This window comes from Mobula hypostoma, chromosome 1 (assembly GCF_963921235.1).
Source record: "Mobula hypostoma chromosome 1, sMobHyp1.1, whole genome shotgun sequence".
Lineage (NCBI taxonomy): Eukaryota > Metazoa > Chordata > Chondrichthyes > Myliobatiformes > Myliobatidae > Mobula > Mobula hypostoma.
The window spans coordinates 20,133,771-20,154,834 of NC_086097.1; the positions used below are offsets into that span (position 1 = coordinate 20,133,771).

Genomic DNA, 21,064 nt, shown 5'->3' on the forward strand with positions numbered 1-21,064 from the left:
ATGCTGGAGGAACCCAGCAGGCCAGGCAGCATCTATGGAAAAGAGTACAGTTGACATTTTGGGCCGAGACCCTTCAGCAGGAAGGCTGACTCCTTACAGTCGTGGTCAAAGTTGAACCCCAATTGTTGGTGTTGTAAAGTGTTAAGTTAGTTGCTGTGCTACTGTGCCAGTGCCTTCTGATACAGTGTAAGATTTGTTACTTCCCTATTACCAATTCTCATGTGGCTGTTCTTGTCACTCACAGTGCTGGACACATCCTTTCATGTAGCAATGTAAACATCAAGCTCTGGAACTGGTTGGTTAATTGATTGTATAATATTTTCCTTGAGAAGAATTAATTGGTGACACTTCATTCATGGACTTCTTTGCCTTTGTGCATCTGACCTGTCTTTCACCAGTCACTCATTTGTCTTTGGTGGTGGGGAAATTCCAGCAACTTGAAACAAAAACCCTACCCCGTTCTTTGGCTTCAAGTAAGGATGTGTGAGAAGAAGCAGTGGAAAGAAATAATGAGCAGTGAATGAAAAATAATCATTCAAAGACACCTCTAGTTCCACGCCCAGGTCTATTCCCATCTCTCCTAATTCCTCTACTAACAATTTTGGGAGGATCTTTTTCTGAACTCCAGGCTTGGATAGGTTGAAATTCCCTCCCTTTGGAAGTATCTTAGACCAGATTTATTTCAAATCAGTCCAGTTTAGATTTGTTTAATTACCACATGTACATCAAAACATACAATGAAATGCATCACCCGTGTTAATAACCAATACAACCTAGGGATGTGCTGGGAGCGGCCGGCCCGCAAGTGTGGCCACACATTCTAGCACCAACATAGCATGCTCACAATGTTCAGCATAACAATACAAGCAACAGCAACAACAAAACACAGAACAGCAGCAACAAATCCACGCAGCAAACCAAACCCCACTCCTCCCACACACACAATCTTTCAACCCCGGGCCTCTGACTACCAGTGGACTCCCAGACTCGTAACATCAGGCCTCTGACTTCCCTAGCGGACTCACCGAATCGGCACTTCGACCCTCCATATAAACTCTATTCCCTGATCACTGATTGCACAACCACCACGAACCGAACCAGATTGTTCACAACTTGGTGTGTTACAACACCTGTAAAACGTATTTACCACGCCTCCCCCCCCCCCAGAAGTTTTCATGTTTTATTGTTCTGCAACATTGAATCACAGTGGATTTAATTTGGCTTTTTTGACACTGATCAACAGAAAAAGTACTATTGCCAGTTAGGTGGTTGAAGACATCATACAGAAGGTTAGTAGACAAGGTAAGAGTTGCAGGGAAAGAAATATCTTCCTAATTAGAAGATATTTTATTAATTTTATGGGAATACGGTGAACATACTGCCTTTACCAATAGTATTGACCTTGCCTCTGATAGCCACATCCTATAAAACTAATAAACAACTATTAAAATTTCTTTTAATTCGGGTCTTTTGTGTATATCTTACTTTTTGTATTTGTCTTTCTTTCGTGAGTTCAATCAGCTGGGCTTCAAATTCTGAAACTACCTCCTTTAACCTCTCCTGCCTTAAAACGTTCTCTTACAATGATTTAGTTATTTCTCTTCATATCAAGGCAAGGCTGTTCTGTGTACTATGAAATTAATCATAAGGGATGGGATGGTGTCTCCTGTCTGTGCTTTGAGTTTGGTAAAACTTTTCCATGAGGGTTTTCTCCTTCTTGCCGTGTTAATCCACAGGATCTCAAATTCCTGCCACTGTCTTCGAGTTCGAGGACTCTGTACGTGCTTGAGCGGGAAGGTGGTAGGAAGGAGCAGGGCTTAGTTTAGCTGTTATTGTTTGTTGCTTCTCCGCTTCTGTGTTGCTGGGCCAAAGACTGTGGACTCCGGAATGTGTGACAACATTTGTGGGCTGCTCCCCATCACATCGTTGGGCTGAGTTCGTTGTTAACACAGGCGATACATTTCACAGTATGTTTCAATGTATGTGTGATAAATTAATCTGAATATGAACATCTTCAGCTTGCTGTTGATCTTTGTGCTCCATGATTCTTCTTGGCTGCACATTAGCATGGTGCTGTTGTAATGATAAACTGGTATCATGGAATTTTAAGGGATGGACCATGACCTGGGCCTTGTTCTCTATTCTCATGTGAATGGAACCTTTGAGACTAAATAATTTGGAATGTTTTAACTGAAATACAAAATGTGTGTAGTTAGGGTGATTATGCATTTTTCACTTCACGGGTTATTCTTGCGGAGGCTTATTGTGATAAACAGAAAACACATTAACTTTTATAAATCCTAAATGCACAGTGAACCCATGAAGACTACCTCACTTTTTAAATATATATTATTTCTGTTTTTGTACAATCTATTCAATATACATATACTGCAATTGATTCATTTATTTTTCTTATTTCTTCTATATTATGTATTGCATTGAACTGCCACTGCTAAGTTAACAGATTTCACAACACATGCCGGTGATTATAGAAACATAGAAACATAGAAAATAGGTGCAGGAGTAGGCCATTCGGCCCTTCGAGCCTGCACCGCCATTTATTATGATCATGGCTGATCATCCAACTCAGAACCCCGCCCCAGCCTTCCCTCCATACCCCCGACCCCTGTAGCCACAAGGTTCTGATCCGAAATCACTGTTAAAATAATGTTCACTCAGACAAAGGAATGCTAGCTATTTGGGTAGTTTCATTATTTTTTTTGAGTTGAGTGATTGAGCCAAAATCACACCCTTGTCTTGATAACTTCATGTCTCAGGTTTTAATTCAGGTGTACTGGCACAGCCAAATGCTGTCCTTCAGTTTCTCATTGATTTCATTACTTTGTTTATGAAAATGAACTTGGAATGGATTCCTCTAAATACCGGCTTCAAACTTTGGATTAAATAACTCTGTCAGAGCTGTATGGTATCATGTAGCACAGATCCTTTGAAGGAACAGGTTCATTGTTCTAATTCCTCACTCTTGCTGTATAAATCTCTTTTTTTTTCTAACAAAAAGCAAACAATTTTTTAAGAATTTAACTATTGGAATAATCCCTCTGCCATCAAATTTCTGAATGGACACTATCCTTCATATTTGTATTCTAGATGATTGGAATTGATTTATTATCGTCACACATACTGAAATAGTGTTTTGTTTGCTTGCTTCCAGACATGTCAAACCATACATCCGTACATGGAGATAGTACAAAAGGGAAGGAAAAACAGAATGCAGAATGAAGTGTTTCAGTTATAAAGTGCAGTGCAGATAGATACAGTACAAGGGCCATGACAAGGTAGATTGAGAGGTCAAGAGTTGATACTTAGCATATAATATTTTGAATGAAATGGGTAACGCCTCTCTTACCAACTTCCCCCACCCCTACCATTCTTGTTAATCATACCTATGGAAATTATGGGTGTACCTATCCTGGAGGGAAGTCTGACTTAGGGTTCAATAGGACATTATAGAAAAGGAATCCTTCATAAGATCAAGAATAAGCTAAGTGCACTCTACAATTATATTAAATATTTACAGGTACTAAATAGGTTAGTGGCTTGTTCGCGGTTCATAAAGGTAATGCTGTGTGGGGAGGGGTGGCGGAAAAAACTATAGTAATCCATTGTGTCCTGGACATGAACTGAAACAAAAGACTAAACTGTCGGGGTGGCGAACTGCTTTACGTTTAAGAGTTTGCCTGGTCTTTATAAGCCACTTTAACGTGAATTTCGATTGTTTGTGCTGATTGTTTCATTTTGTTTATTTTTACAGGAATTTTAGCTTGGATCACAATAAACTTCTTGACTGGTATGCTTGCAATTTTGTTTTTAAATATATCTTCACTTTCCTGTTGCAATCATTGTTTCAACCACAGGGAATAATTCTGGGTTGGAATTTCTTTCTGGAAATGTTTCAGCTTCTTTATTCTGTAATGTTTAGAATCACTGTTCATGGTTGGTTGTTGCCATAAATCTATGAAATGTTAATCTTTCATGATTTAGTAATAGTAAAAAATGTAAATGCCTGTAATGATATCCGGAAGTCTTTATCAGTCTCCAAGCTTTGAGGACCACACAGTCCTTGTTAAATAATTGATTTTCTACATCAATATTCTGTACATCAGCATAAAGTACAGCAGGACATGTTCTCTTCTCATTGCTACCATCAAAGAGGAGGTGTAAGCACCGGCAGATACACACTCGACATTTTAGGAACAGCGTCTTTCCCTCTGCCATCAGATTTCTGAATGGACAATGAACCTATGTATACTACCTCGCAATTTTTTTTGCACCTCTTATTAAAAAATATATGTATATACATACAGCATCTATATATGTATGTCTATATATGTATAGTGTAGGCACGTGGCCAAGTGGTTAAGGCATTCGACTAGCAATCTGAAGGTTGTGAGTTCGAGCCCCAGCCGAGGCAGCGTGTTCTGTCCTTGAGCAAGGCACTTAATCACACAGTGCTCTGCAATGACACTGGTGCCAAGCTTTATCGACCTTGCCCTTCCCTTGGACAACATCGGTGTCATGGAGAGGGGAGACTTGCAGCATGGGCCACTGCTGGTCTTCCATACAACCTTGCCCAGGCCTGCACCCTGGAGAGTGAAGACTTTCCAGGCGCAAGTCCATGGTCTCCCAAGACTAACGGATGCCTTTATTTATATATGTATATATGTGTGTGCAAAAATATATATGTATTTCTTATTGCAATCATAGCTTTTCTTTTAGCAATATGTATTGCAATGTAGTGCTGCCACAAAACAGTTTTCACTACATATGTCAATGATATTACATCTGATTCTTATTCTGAATCTTCAGAAGATATGAATTCATTTTGTCCTTTCCCCATTTGTCATACATATTCTAGCACATGACCCAGTGCATTAGAACTCCATAATCATGGCAAAATAGTGAATCACAGAGAGAACAACAGCTTCTTCCCCCACTGCTATCAGATTATTGAACTGACTTGAAAATCTCTGACATTACCTTTGTCTGTATTGGACTATATTTCTTTTCCTCCCTCTCAACTTGCAAGACGTCATTGTTTATTTTGATGTTTATTTTTGTGCCCGTTCAAGTTATGTATAATTTATGTATATTTTACATTAATTTGTTTGTCATGTTTACAGATATGAAGTAATCACTGGATTTAGCCTGAGGGTGATAGATCTGTGGTATTCATTGCCACAAACAGCTGTGGATGCCTAGTCATTAGGCATATTTAAAGTGGAGGTTGATTGATACTACATTAGTGAGGCATCAAAGGTTAGAGGGAGAAGGCAGAAATGGGTTGAGAAAGAGAATGAAGCAGGCATGGTTGAATGGCAGAGCAGACTTTATGGACTGAATGATGTCACACAGCTCTTTGGCTCATAGGGAAGAATGAGGAGGTGATAGATAGGTCCTACAGGGAGGTAGTCATTCCTAAATTGCAGGAGGCAGGTAGCTGGGTGACTGTCAGGAGAAGGAAAGGAAATAGAAAGCCAGTGCAGATACCCCTGTGGCCATTCCTGAGCAACAAGTGTAGTAGTTGTAGCAACCAGGTTTCTGGCACTGAGTCAGGTTCTATAGCTCAGAAGGGAAGGTGGGAGAAGAGGAGTGCAGTAGTGATAGGGGATTCCATGTCAGAGGAGCAGGCAGGAGATTCTGTACATGTGAAATAGACACCTGGATGGTATTTTGCCTCCCAGGTGCCAAGGTCAGGGATGCCTCAAATCAGGTCCATAGGATTCTAAAGCAGCTGGATGTTGTGATACATACACGACATAAGTAGGATGAGATCCTGGAAAAAGAATATATGGAGTTGGGTAGAAAGCTGAAAAGCAGGACCTCTACTGTGGTAATCTCTGCATTGCTACCTGCACCATTCACCAGTGAGGGTAAGATTACCATGACTTGGCAGATCAGTGTGTGGCTGAGGAAATAGTGCAGCAGGCAGGGTTTCACATTTCTGGGTGATTGGGATGTCTGCTGCGGAAAGTATGGTATGAACAGTACAAAAAAAGACAGGTTACATCTGAACTCAAAGGAGACCAATATCCTTGTGGGCGGGTTTGCTAGTGCAGTTGGAGAGGGTTTAAACAGATTTGGTGAGGGCACGGGGACCAGAGTCATAGGGTTGAGGATGGGGCAGATAGAATCCAAGTAGGTGCAGTGTGTAGTTTAGAAAGGATAAGAACTCAACTTCCAACATGGGGACAAAATTGAAAAGGGTAATGACTACAGGACTGAAGATGGTAGATTTGAATGTACGTACTATACAGTGGTGCTAGAAAGTTTGTGACTTAAATTTATGCAGAAATTTTCTCTATTTCTGCATAAATATGACGTAAAATGTGATCAGTTATTTAAGTCCTAAAACTAGATAAAGAGAACCAAATTAAATAATTAACACAAAAACATTATACTTATTTATTCATTGAGGAAAAAAAATCTAATATTACCGTTTGTACATGTATTTGTTGGAAAAAGTAGGCGAACCTTTGGGGTGTTGCCTTCTACAAGAGCTGTTTGGAGTCGGGTGTTTTAATCAATGAGATGAGATTGGAGGTGTGGGTTGTAGAGGTGTCCTGCTCTATATAAAGAAAAAGATACAGTCAGGTTACTGATAAAGCCAGCTGTTCTCAAGAAAGATCTGTTTATGTGCACCATGCTTCATTCAAAACAACTTTCAGAGGCCATTGGAAGAAGAATTATAGAAATGCATGAAGCCGGAAAAGGCTACAAAAATATTTCTAAAGACCTGAGTGTTCATCAGTTCACAGTAAGAGAAATTGTCCACAAATGGTACAAACTCAGTACAGTTGCTACTCTCCCTAGGAGTGGGCATCCTGCAAAGATCACAGCAAAAGCACAATGTGCAATGCTGAAGGAGATGAAAAAGAACCCAAAGGTAACAGCAAAAGACCGTCAGAAATCTCTAGAACTTGTAAAAGTCTCTGTTCATGTGTCCACTATAAGAAAAACACTGAACAAGAATGGTGTTCATGGAAGGACACCACAACGGAAACCACTGCTCTCCAAAAACAAACATTGTTGCTTGTCTCGAGTTTGCAAAATACCACCTAGATATTCTACAATGCTTCTGAGACAATGTTCTGTGGACAGATTGAGACAAAAGTTGAACTTTTTGGCAGAAATGCACATTGCTATATTTGGAGGAAAAAGGATCAACACCAAAACCTCATCCCAACTGTGAAGCATGGTGGAAGGATCTCCATGGCTTGGGGCTGCTTTGCTGCCTCAGGGTCTGGACAACTTGCAATCGTTGACAGAACAAGGGATTCAAAATTGTATCATGGCAATTTACAGGAGAATGTCAGGGTAGCAGTCTGTCACCTGAAGCTTAATAGAAGTTGGATAATGCAACAAGACAATGACCTGAAAGACCAGAGTAAATCAACAACAGAATGGTCTAAAAAGAAGAATATTTGTGTTTTGAATGGCCAAGTCAAAGTCTTGACCTTAATCCTATAGAAATGCTGTAGCAGGATCTGAAGCAGTTCGTGCAAGGAAGCCCACCGATATCCCAGAGTGGAAGCGGTTGTGCAAGTAGAAATGGCCTATAATTCCTCGTAGCCGATGTGCAGGACTGATCAACAGTTATCGGAAATGTTGGGTTGAAGTTATTGCTGTACAAGGGGATCACACCAGTTACTGAAAGCAAAGGTTTACATACTTTTTCCAACAAATGCACATAATATTGGATCATTTTTCTCAATAAATATATGAACAAGTATAATGTTTTTAAGTTATTTATTTGGGTTCTCTTTTTCTAGTTTTAGGACTTACATGAAGTTGTGATCACATTTTAGGTCATATTGATGAAAAAATAGAATGCCTACAATATAGCTTTTTCAGAGTAACTTGTGGTCGAGACCGCTAGGAAGAAGGCAATTCTGAATTGGATGTTGCAAAATGAATCAGATTTGTTAAGGGAACTTAAAGTAAATGAACCTTAGGAAGCAGTCATTATATGATAGAATTCACACTGCAGTTCGAAAGGGAAAAGCTAAAATTTGATGTATCAGTATTACAAAGGGAAATGCAGAAGCATGAAAGAAGAGGTGGCCGAAGTTGATTGGAAGGGAATATTACTTTCTTGGATTTTGAAAAGGCCTTTGACAAAGTCATAGTCATAGCAAAGTACAACACAGCAAAGAAAGGGGCCCTTCAGTACATCTTGCCCGTGCCGGATCATTTAAACTACAAACTTCTGCCGCATATGAGGCTGCTAAATAAGATGAAGGCCTATGGTATTACAGAAAATATGGATAGAAGGTGGAATGATTGGCAGGAGGCAAAGAGTGAAAATAAATGGGGCCTTTTCTGGTTGGCTGTCAGTGACTAGTAGTATTGAGAACACTTCTTTTCACATTATACGTCAATGATTTGGATGACAGAATTGACAGCTTTGTAGCCAAGTTTACAGATGAAACAACGATGGGGGGAGGTAGTGTTGAGGAAACGGAGTTTGCAGAAGGACCTAGACAGATTAGGAGAATGGGCAAAGAAGTTCCAGACAGAACATAGTGTAGGGGAGTGTGTGGTCATGTACTTCAGTAGAAAGAAAAAAATGTAGACTATTTTCAAAATGGGGTGAAGTGCAAAGAAACTTAGGAGTTCTTGTGTAGGACTCCAAAAAGGTTAAGTTGCAGGTTGAGTCAAGGGTAAGGAAGGCAAATGCAATCATTTCAAGAGGACTAGAATATAAAAGCAAGGATATTATGGTGAAGATTTGTAGGGCATTTAATTAGATCACACTTGGAGTATTGTGAACAATTTTGGGCCCCTTATCCAAGAAGGGATGTACTGGCATTGGAAAGGGTCCAGAGGAGGTTTACAATAATGATCCTGGGAGTGAAAAGTTTAATGTATGAGGAGTGTTTGATGGTTCTAGACCTGTATTTATTGGTGTTGAGAAGAATGGGTGGGGGGTGGGGGGGGGGCTCTCATTGAAACCTATCAAATATTGAAAGGCCCAGATAGAGTGGACATAGAGAGGCTGTTTACTTTTGTGGGGGAGTCTAGGAGCAGAGGGCACAGCCTCAGAACATCCCTTTAGAACAGATAAAGAGTAATTTCTTGAGCCAGAGGGTAGTGAATCTGTGGAATCCATTGCCACAGATGACTGTGGAAGCCTAGTCACTGGGTATATTTAAAGTGGAAATTGATAGGTTCTTGTTTAGTCAGGGCATCAGAGGTTATGGAGAGAAGGCAGGAGAATGAGTTTGAGAGTGATAATAGACATGAAAATCTGCAGATGCTGGAAATCCAAGCAACACACACAAAATGCTAGAGGAACTCAGCAGGCCAAACAACATCTATGGGAGGGGAAAAAAGTAAATTGTCGATATTTCAGGCCAAGATCCTTCATGAAGAGTTTCAGCTCGAAACGTCAACTGTTGCGTTCCTCCAGCATCTTGCGTGTATTGCTGAGAGTGATAATAAATCAGCCATGATTGGATGGTGGACTAGATTAAATGGCCTGATTAACCTAATTCTACTCCTTTGTCTTGTGGTCTAGCGATCTCTTCCCCTTTACCCTAAATCTTTATCCTCTGGTTTTATTTACCACTGATATAGGATAAAGTTTACTGTGGTCTCCCCTAGCTATATCTCTAATTTTTTATAGGTCAATCTATAGAATGCCTTCACATTCGGTAGAATTTTGTCTGCCTGACATTTCTTCTGACCCCTCTTAACGTTTCTAATTTCCTTTTTAAGCACCTCCCTATACTTTTTATGCTCTTAACAGGCCTCCTCTGTCAGTTGTTCCTATACCTGATGTAGGCTTCTCTTTTCCTCTTTCATGGGGGTGGGGGGGAATATCAGAGGTAAGGTTTTTACACAGTGATCAGTGCATGGAAAGCATGCAAGGGGTAGAGGCAGATACATTAGATTAGTTTATGAGGACACGCAGTCCTCTTTTATTGTCATTTAGTAATGCATGCATTAAGAAATGATACAATGTTCTTCCAGAATGATATCACAGAAACACAAGACAAACCAAGACTAAAAAAAAACTGACAAAAACCATATAATTATAACATATAGTTACAACAGTACAAAGCAATATCGTAATTTGATAAAGAACAGACCATGGGCACGGTTAAAAAAAAAAGTCTCAAAGTCTCTCGAAAGTCCCATCATCTCACGCAGACGATAGAAGGAAGAGAAACACTCTTCCTGCCATGAGCTTCCAGCGCCGCAAACTTGCCGATGCAGCATCCTGGAAGCACCTGACCACAGCCAACTCTTGAGTCCGTACAAAAACTTCGAGCCTCCGACACCGAGCACCATCTCTGCTGAGCGCTTCAACCCCAGCCCCGGCAACAGGCAATAGGCAAAGCCGAGGATTTGGGGCCGTCCCCTCTGGAGATTCTCGATCACACAGTAGCAGCGGCAGCGAAGCGGGCATTTCAGAAGTTTCTCCAGATGTTCCTCCGTGCTTCTCACATCTGTCTCCATCAAGTCAGGATTATGCATGGCCCTACTTAAATACGATATCATTTCAGAGCGGCCGCACGCGCTGTGTCGTGCCGCTATCTTCTCCTCCCCTCCTCTCCACCCCATTACGGGCACTTAAGAGATTCTTAGATAGGAACATGATTGACTTTTTTTAAAAAAGGGAGACTATGTGGGGAGGGAAGGGTTAGATTGATCTTGGAGTCAGTTGAAGTTCATCAGAAAATTGTGGGCCAAAGGACCTGTACTGAGTTTGACTGTTTGTTCTGTGCTCTATGTTCAATGGTTCTATTTAATATCAGATAATGTACACAATATACTACCTGAATCCTTGCTCTTCGCAGACTTCCACAAAACTGAGGAAGAAAAACCCAAAGAAAGATTGACAGAAAAACATTAGAACCCCAAAACCCACCTTCCTCCCTCCCATGCACAAGCAACAACAAAAACATGGACCCTCTCCTCCTCAGCCCACTTGCTCCAGCATCAGACTACTTCCTCCCACCATGCAAGCATTAGCAAGCCCCCAGACACCCCGATTATGCAACCCTTAATCTTCAGGGTTCTGTGTACTTGTTACCTCTGGGATTTAACCTGCACGAACACGTTGGCCTTAAACTTTTACCATTTCTTCTTTGAATGTCTCCCTCAGTGCAAATGTAATTACAGTGCCTATAAAAAGTATTCACCCCCCGCCCCTGGAAGTTTTCATGTTCTATTGTTTTACAACACCGAATCACAGTGGATTTAATTTGGCTTTTTTGACACTGATCAACGGAAAAAGTCTCTTTTGTGTCAGGGTGAAAACAGATCTGTACAAAGTGATCTAAACTACTTGCAAATATAAAACAAAATAATTGATTATATAAGTATTCACCCCCTTCAAGTCAGTGTTTAGTAGATGGCACTTTTAGCAGCAATACAGCTCTGTCAGATTGTATGGGGATCAAGAGTGAATCCTTTTCAAGTTCAGTCACAAATTCTCAATTGGATTAAGGTCTGGACTCTGACTTGGCAACTCTAGGACATTGCTTTTTTTTAAGCCATTCCTGTGCAGATTTGGCTTTGTGTTTAGAGTCATTGTCTTGCTGGAAAACAAATCTCCCAAGTCGCAGTTCTCTTGCAGACCGCATCAGGTTTTCCTCCAGGATTTCTCTGTATTTTGCTGCATTCATTTTACCCTCTACCTTCACAAGCCTTCCAGGGCCTGCTGCAGTGAAACATCCCCACAGCATGATGCAGCCACCACCGTGCTTCACATTAGGGATGGTGTGTTTCTGATAATGTGCAGCATTTGGCTTACGCCAAACATAGCATTTAGTCTGATAGCTAAAAAGCTCAATTTTGATGCTATCAGACCTTAGAACCTCCTTCTAGCTGACCTTAGAGTCTCCCACATGCCTGCTGACAAACTCTAACTGAGATTTCATTTGAGTTTTCTTTTAAACAGTGGTTTTCTCTTTGCCATTCTTCCATAAAGCTGGTGAAGCACCCGGGCAACAGTTGTTGTATGCACAGTCTCTCCCATCTCAGACACCGAAGCTGGTAACTCCTCCAGCGATGTCATGGGTCTCTTGGTGACCTCCCTCACGAGTCCCCTTCTTGCATGGTCATTCAGTTTCTGAAAGTGGCCTGCTCTAGGCAGATTTACAGCTGTGCCATATTCTTTCCATTTATTGATCATTGATTTATCTATACGATATTCAGTGACTTGGAAATGTTCTTGTATCCATCTCCTGACTTGTGGTTTTCAGTAACATTTTCGTGGAGTTGCTTGGAGTGTTCTTTTGTCTTTATGGTGTAGTTTTTGACAGGATACTGACTCACCAGCAGTTGGACCTTCCAGACAGATACAGATGTATTTTTACTGCAATCAATTGAAACACCTTGTCTGCACACAGGTCTCCATTTAACTAATAACATGACTTCTAAGACAAATTGTCTACACCAGTGATGATTTAGTATGTTTTATTAAAGCAGGGTAAATACTTATACAATCAATTATTTTGTGTTTTATATTTGTAATTAATTTGGATCACTTTGTAGAGATCTATTTTCACTTTAACATGAAAGAGTCTTTTTCTTTTGATCAGTGTTTTAAAAAAGGCAAATTAATCCCACTGTGATTCAAAGTTGTAGAACAATAAAACATGAAAACTTCCAAGGGAGGTGAATACTTTTCATGGGCTCTGTACTTGCAAGTAAATGCTCCCAATACCCCTTTGATAATGGAATTGGTCTTACCCAAATTTAAGACTTTTATTACTATCCTTTTCTGTAATTGCTTTAAGTTATACAGATTTATCGTTTATTTTTGTTTCAGATTTATAACTTGTACAGTATTTTAATTTTATTTTGTTCTAGAAAAAATACAAAGATAAGATCAGAAAATTACTAAAGTTTCATAAACATGGATTTCTGCAGATGCAGAAAGGGTCTCCGCCCTGAAACATTAACTGCTCATTCCTTTCCACAGATGCTGTCTGACTTGCTGAGTTCCACCAGCATTTTGTGTGCATGCTAGATTGCTGAAGTTTCTTTTGGAAAATGCAACTTCCAATCATGCAGAGGCCCCAGTCTTAAGTACTCCCACTTTCCTCTCCACATGTAATAATTAAGGGACTTTTAATTATTGGTTTGACAGTGAAAAAGGAAGAATTTTCTAAGAGCTAAACCAGGAAATGTGTATACAACAAGAGTGATTTATCAATTAGCTGAGTTGGTCTCTCAGCAACCTTATGAAACCTGTTATTTGCCTACAAAATCTAGACCTACGTGTATAGGGAACTTAGTAATTTGCTTTAGTCCAAATGGCCCAGTGAGCCAAATGGCCTCTATTTCCAAAGTATGTTAGAAAAGGAAGATTTCTATCAGCGTTTTAGTATGGAAATGTGACTCTCATTGCATGCTCTTTATAGGTCACTTGTACAGTGCCAATGAAAACACTGTCGGAATCCTGGACTTGGGAGGTGCTTCCACACAGATCACATTCCTTCCTCAGACTGAGGTAAGAAAAATATCAAGGACATGAATCTCAACCAGAAACTACACGCGTTGAATCTACCATTTAATATAGTCCTGTTTTAATTACTTCATTCTCCCATCGTCCAACCTGAGTGACAAATATATCTGGTGTGATGGTAGTTATTTTTAGTTGCTGAAATGTATACCACCGGCATTCATAGAACATTACAGCACAGTACAGACTCTTTTGTCCATGATGTTGTGCCAATCCTTAAACCTACTATAAGATTAATATAACCCCCCCCCCCCAGGTTCTTGTGGGCAGGTGACAAAGTATTTCAACAGAAATACGAAAGAGCCATTTAGCCTATGGAGCCACTAGTCCTAGTCCATAAATCATGTTTGACTTGTGGCTTAACTCCATTTACCAGGCCTTGCCTTATCTTCCACATTGTCTGGTTAACCAAAGATCATTGTTAATCTGAGATTGAAAGGTACCTAAGGCTTAGCCATTTATAAAAGAGAGTTATGGACTTCTACCACCCTCTAAACGTGTTTCCCAATTTTACTACTGAAAGGCCTGGCCCTAATTTTTAGACATTTCCTTTGGTCCTGGATTTTCCAATAATTGGAACTGGATTCTCTGTATAATACTGCCTGTTTATTTTCTTTTTGCTTGACCTGTTAGTCATGAGATTTTCCAGATATAACTTGTGGATATCCTTGTATAGGTCTGGTAAATCTATGCTACACATTCCAAGTTCAAAATATCCTTCCTTAAGGTATTTTGCTCATGTTATCACCTAACTACTACTTAATCTGTGTTAGATTACTTCTATTCCTTTATATTCTGGTCCTCTGTATATAATGGTGACATGCCATTAACTTTAATTATTTTCTGTACCTTTCCTAGTTAATTAAATGTCATGAGTCTGAGCTCTAAATTTACTCAGATTTACAGTAATCTCTTTATCACTTCTTTCTTCATTAATATCCAAAGTAGACAGCATCCTGCTACAGAGCTTGCAGTTCTCCTTGTTTTACTGATCAATCTTTATCATTGCCCTCACAAATCCACATAGTAGTAAACCTGTATATTGTGTCTGTTGACTAGAGCAGCTTTACATTTCTGCATTCTGTATCCCAGTCGGCTCTCCTTGCTCAAAGTAATCCCATTCTGATCCTGCACATATACTAGGTATGACTTTGGTCTTAAGTAGCTGAAAATTCCTTCCACTTTCACATAGCATAAGTACAAAGTGCATTTGTTATCAAAGTATATATACTATATACAACCTTGAGATTTGTCTTCTCACCGGCAGCCACAAAACAAAGAAACTCAATAGAGCCTATTAAAGAAACCAATACAACAAAGACCATCAAACACTCAATGTGCGAGGGGAAAAAAGAACAAATCGTGCAAATAATAAAAAAGTGGACAAATGGCACACACAACATGAACTGCAGAGTCCCTGAAAAAGAGTCCACAGCCACACAGCCAGTTCAGCGCTGAGGCAAGTGAAATTCACAGAGTAGTGAGTTGAACGCTGGTTCATCCTTTGCCCTTGGCCTTGATATTTTCAATCTGGCATGGCTTTTAAATCAGTTCATTTTTCACTCATCGGCCCAGGCCCCACCTCTTTGATCTAGCCCCAAGTCCACTCCAGCAATGGCCGCCGCGGCCGTACCTTCAACCCTTGAGAGTCCAGTTCGCTGAAGCCTTTGGGGTACCACAAAAATGTCAGGTTGTACAGACGGTTCAAAAGCACAAGTCTCAAAGAGAAATTACAGGCTGTGGATTGCAGTGATCGTAATCCAGAAAAAGTGGAATTGATAGAATGTCCCCAATTTCCATTTCAGCTCAATGACGTTCCCCCCCCTGCCCCCCCAAACGATTGGAGGGATACAAGTTGGAGCCATCAATTGTAGGTGTGCTCATCCAGTCAGTCTTGGTGTCCACTAACACCCACATTCTATTTGGTCATTCAACCCATTCTGCTATCTTATCTGATTTATACCTGTAGTTTTGTACAATTAGAGACAACAAGTAAAATTTTAGGCATATACCATTGCTAAATGGGAGACTGGCCATGACATTATATGTCCTTAGAGGTGACAGATTGTGAAATAAACTTTTCATCAGCTTTACCAATGTTCAGTAATTAGGTTTCATGCCCAAGTTTCTGAACAGGGCCTTAAACACACAGCTTCCTCAGTTTTAGATGACAGTGCTAACAACTGAATAATCTTCTGTTAACCTAGCAGAAGGCTTGATTTCATTTCCCTGTAAAAATAACTCTCCCATCAGTTCAAATCGCAATAACTTCTTTAGATGTCAAATAATTCCATCTTTACCACATTCACTCAATATCAAATCCTAATTTTTGTTTTAATTCCTTATCTTGGTCTTATCACTGTAGCATCCTGTATTTGTGACTCAAGGGTCTCAGCCCAAAACATTGACTATTTTCATTTCCATAGATGCTGCCAGATCTGCTGAGTTCCTCCAGCATTGATTTTGTGTGTGTGTGTGTGTCTCTGTCTATCTGTCTTGCACACCTTCATGGTTGCCCAAAGGGCCTGTTCTTGTGCTGTATTGTCTTTAGTAGTCTATGCTGTTGGACATCAGTTCAGTTCAGAAAAGTATGTTGACGATAAATGATCAATTTGTGAAAATAATACACATATACTGACATGAGAGTATTAGGAAGGGAGCTTAAATAGCCATAGAACAGTACAGCAGAGAAACAGGCCCTTCAGCCCATCTATTCCATGTCGAACTCTTAATCTGCCTGGTTCCAATTGTCTGCACCCAGACCGTAGCCCCCCATATCCCTTCCATCCATGTGCCTAACTAAATTTCTCTTAAACCTGCATCCACCGCTTACACACTCTCAGCACCCTCTGGGTGAAGAAATTCCTCCACGAGTTCCCTTAAACATGTCACCTTTCACTCTGACTCCATGACCTCTAGCTCTAGTCTCATCCAAGCTCAGTAGAAATAACTTGTTTGCGTTTAACCCATCTATACCCTTCATTAATTTGGTAAACCTCTGTCAAATCTCCCCTCATTCTCCTACACTCCAGGGAATAACGTCCTAACCGGTTCAATTTTTTCCTGTAACTCATTCTTCAAGTCCTGGCAACATCCTTGTAAATATTCTCTGCACTCTTTCAAACTTATTGACATCTTTCCTGTAGGTAGATGACCAAAACTGAACATAGCGCTCGAGATTAGGCCTCATCAACATCTAATATGTAACGTCAACATAACATTCCATCTCCTGTTTACAAGGTTTTTTTTTCTTTTTTATTCTTTCAGAGTACACTTCATGCTGCCCCTGAAGAATATATCAATTCATTTGAAATGTTTAACACTTCCTACAAACTGTACAGCCACAGGTCTGATTCCTAACAGTAGTCTTTCAATACCTTTATGCTGAAGTTTCCATTGATAATTGTTTAGTGTTAAGTGTTGTATATTTGTTGAAGAAAGTTGACAGTTGTTCAAGTTCAAGGCAAGTCCAATGTTTTTTCTCTTAATGCAGAATTGTAAGTTAAAAGTCCATGATAATGTGTTTAAATTTGTTTCAGTGTTTATTTTTAACTGTTAAAGGTGAAAGATATCATCCTGGTTACAAATTTGTGACAATATTAACTTTTAGTGTACAATGGTGCTGGAAAGTTTGTCACTCCTGTAGAATTTTCTCTTTCTGCATAAGTACAATGTAAAATATGATCAGGTCTTCACGGTAGTCCTAAATCTAGATGAAAAGCACCCCAATAAATAAATAACACAAAACACTATACTTGTCATTTATTTATTGAGAAAAATTATCCAATATTACACGTATTTGTTGAAAGAAGTATGTAAACCTTTGCTTTCAGTAACTGGTGTGACTCCCTTGTACAGCAATAACTTCAACGAAACATTTCCGATAACTGTTGATCAGTCCTGCACATCGACTACGAGGAATTTTAGGCCATTTCTACTTGCACACTTGCTTCCACTCTGGGATATCGGTGGGCTTCCTTGCACGAACTGCTTCAGATCCTACTACAGCACTTCTATAGGATTAACGTCAAGACTTTGACTCGGCCATTCAAAACAAAAACATTCTTCTTTTTAAACCATCCTGTTGTTGATTTACTCTTGTCTTTCAGGTCATTGCCTTGTTGCACTATCCAACTTCTATTAAGCTTCAGGTGACGTACTGCTACCCTGACATTCTCCTGTAAAATGTCTTGATACAATTTTGAATTCCTTGTTCCCTCAACTGTCCAGGCCCTGAGGCAGCAAAGCAGCCTCAAACTATAATACTCCTTCCACCATGCCTCACAGTTGGGATAAGGTTTTGGTGTTGGTCCTTTTTCCTCTAGGTATGGCAATGTGAATTTCTGCCAAGAAGTTCAACTTTTGTCTCATCTATCCACAGAACATTGTAGAATATCTAGGTGGTATTTTGCAAACTTGAGACGAGCAACGATGTATTTTTTTGGAGAGCAGTGGTTTCCGTTGTGATGTCCTTCCATGAACACCTTTCTTGTTCAGTGTTTTTCTTATAGTGGACACATGAACAGAGACTTTTGCAAGTTCTAGGGATTTCTGTAGGTCTTTTGCTGTTACCTTTGGGTTCTTTTTCACCTCCTTCGGCATTGCACATTGTGCTTTTGCTGTGATCTTTGCAGGATGCCCACTCCTAGGGAGAATAGCAACGGTACTGAGTTTGTACCATTTGTAGACAATTTCTCACGGTGGAATGATGAACACTCAGGTCTTTAGAAATGCTTTTGTAGCCTTTTGCAGCTTCATACATCTCTACAATTCTTCTAAGGTCCTCTAAAAGTCATATGCACGGTGCACATGAACAGATCTTTCTTGAGAAGAGCAGACTCTGTCAGTAACCTGACTTTGCATATCTTTTTTATAGGGCAGGACACCGACAATCCACACCTTCAATCTCATCTCATTGATTGGAATACCTGACTCCAAATAGCTTTGCACCTATTTTTCTAAGAAATAGATGTAATATTAGATCACATTTATGCAGAAATAGAAAAAATTCTACAGAGTTCACAAAGTTTCTAGCACCACTGTAGATCGATGTTTGCAAAGGTGGCCGACTGATCCAAGGGGAAATGACAAATTGGATGCAAAGTGGAAAGAAGCAAAAAGTTTTTTTTAAAGTTGTTGAGTTTATTTTCACATGCACAAATACATTCATGTACAGGTACTTGGAAACAGCATGACATGTTGTTACATAAGCAGTATACACAGGGAAAGCATAAACATAATTGGAACAAAATTATACAAGAAAGAACAATTCGTATGAAACAAAGTACATTGTAGTGCAAAGTGAGGTAGTGATTAGGTTATGCAGCTTGGTTTCAAGAACTGAGTGGTTGAAAGGAAGTTGTTGTTCCTGAACTTGGTGATATGGGACTTAAGCTTTCTATACCTCCTTCTCAATAGTAAAGGCATGACCTGGACGGTGGGGATATTTGATGAAAGATGTTTCCTTCTTGAAGCAGCGTTTGATGTAGATACTACTGATGGTTGAGAAGGTTGTGTGTTTGATGTATTGGGCTGAGTCCACGACTGTCTTCTGCAGCTTGTGTTCCAGCACACTTGAATTGCTGTACCAGATCATGATGCAACCAGTCAGGTTACTTAAAACAGTTGTTGAGTGTCACTGAGTCGTCGTCAACTCATGTAATGAGGTTATCATAAGGTTTTCGTGGCAAGGTATAGAAGAAGATTGCCAGGCCTTTCTTCCATGCAAGTACTGCTACTGCCTAGGTTGTATAAACTCAGGATCATCCGCCGTGAAGTCCAGTGATGATGTAACTACACCACCGGCCAGCCCAAACTGCACAACAATACAGTTTGTTAACGTGTTCAGTGACATGCTGAACATCTTTGATCTTACAAGAAAACGACACTGCAACACCTTCTTTACAATTGCATCCATGTGCTGGGCCCAGCACAGGTCATTCAATATGTTAATATCCAGGAATGAACCCTCTCATAGGGTCAACGGCCATCTAGCAAACACGTGCCGTGAAGCGTGGAAAGGGCATCCCTTGCATCGAAGCTTGGTCTGGCCATTCACTGCAACAGAACCTCCCCCAGCCGTCTTGGACCCCACCATGCCGCTGGATCCGGGAGATGATGTCGAAAGGATGGGTCTGGACCTGTGCAACCCCCTATTCATCTAAAATCCACTCACGCACACGCTGTTTCTTTCTGAGGAGCGGGGTACCACCCCACTAACTGACTGATGGGATGGATAGCCAGAGAGAGAGAGATCCAGGAATTTAATGTTGCTGACTCTTTCAACTGCTGATACACTGACATAGACTGATGTACATCCGCCTTTCTTCCCCCTTCTTGAAGTTAACAATTAATTATTTAGTTTCACGGATACTGTATCATTTCTATATAAGGAGTAGAACGGGGGCTAAGCATGCAGCTTTTGAGATGCTCCTGTGTTGAGGTCAGCGAGGAGAAGACGTTGTTACTTATCCTCACTGATTGAGATCTGCTGGTGAGGAAGTCAAGGATCCAGTTTCAGAGGTCAAGGTCTTGAAACTTGATGAAGTTGATAGTTGATGAATAGAAAGCTTAAGTCCCATATCACCAGGTTCAAGAACAACAACTTACTTTCAACCACTCAGTTCTTGAAACCATGCTGAACAGCCTAATCACTACCTCAGCAGCCTTTCTTGAGATTTTTATAAATAGCAATCACTCCTCCTCTCATTCTCTGTTCCTTTCCTGAGATTTTTTGACGCACATCAGGTTACTGTTATCCAAATTGTCCAGAGCAGAGTGAGAAGCTAGAGAAATCATGTCTGCTTTTGTGATTGGAAGATTGGTTTTTAGTGAAGTTCTACTGGGCTTGCTACTTCCCAGCTTTTTGTAATGTATGGTTATCACTTAGACCCAAATGTAAAAAACATTTTTTTTGTTATGTATTCATTTAAGGGATGTAGGCAGACTGAGCCAGCATTTAATTGCCCATCCCAAGATGCCTTGGGAAGGTGCTAGTGAGCTGCCTTCTTGAACTGGTGTAGTTCATGGGTTGAAGGGTTCTGTCTAAGAAGCCCTGGTGAGTTTCTGCAGTGCATCCTGTGGAAGATACAAACTGCTGCTACTGTGGTTTTGTGGTGTAGTTTCTAGTTATAGTGTTTCTAGGCAGAAGATGGGGCAAAGACATGCAGGTTTGATCCTACCTCAAAGAAAACGTGTGCTCTACATCTTACCCAGTCCTAAGTTAGAAGTCTTCCCTGATGGTCACCTAAACCAAATCTTGGGCCTCTCGTAAATGTTGAGAATAACATAACGGATGACCCCCTGACTGCATTGAGCTGAGATCTGTTTGGGTTTCCTGCTGTAGATTGGTTTAATTAGTGGCTGCTGTCACAAGTAGTTTTCTCTGCCTAAAGCACCATCAAGTGGTATCAGGAGAAATGAGTACTCCTCCAGGACTGCGTTACATACCTGAAGGAGCTGGTGCAAATTGCAATTACTCCCCTCCTCATTCTCCATTCCTTTCCTAAGATTTTCCTCAAAGCTGCTGTAGAAGGGACAGGGAGCCCAGATTTGATTCAAAGTGTG

The 21,064-nt window shown here is 40.3% G+C and overlaps 1 protein-coding gene across 4 annotated transcripts in view; it reads left to right on the forward strand.

Annotated features, from left to right (window-relative positions):
• entpd5a (ectonucleoside triphosphate diphosphohydrolase 5a) overlaps positions 1-21,064 on the forward strand; it is a 56,120-nt gene that overhangs the window by 16,240 nt on the left and 18,816 nt on the right. For all 4 annotated transcript variants that reach the window (XM_063044302.1, XM_063044330.1, XM_063044321.1 and 1 more), the window contains 3 exons: positions 3,773-3,808; positions 13,398-13,486; positions 16,766-16,845. In XM_063044302.1, coding sequence (XP_062900372.1) covers positions 3,773-3,808; positions 13,398-13,486; positions 16,766-16,845 — 205 coding nt within the window. The remainder of the gene's footprint in view (positions 1-3,772; positions 3,809-13,397; positions 13,487-16,765; positions 16,846-21,064) is intronic.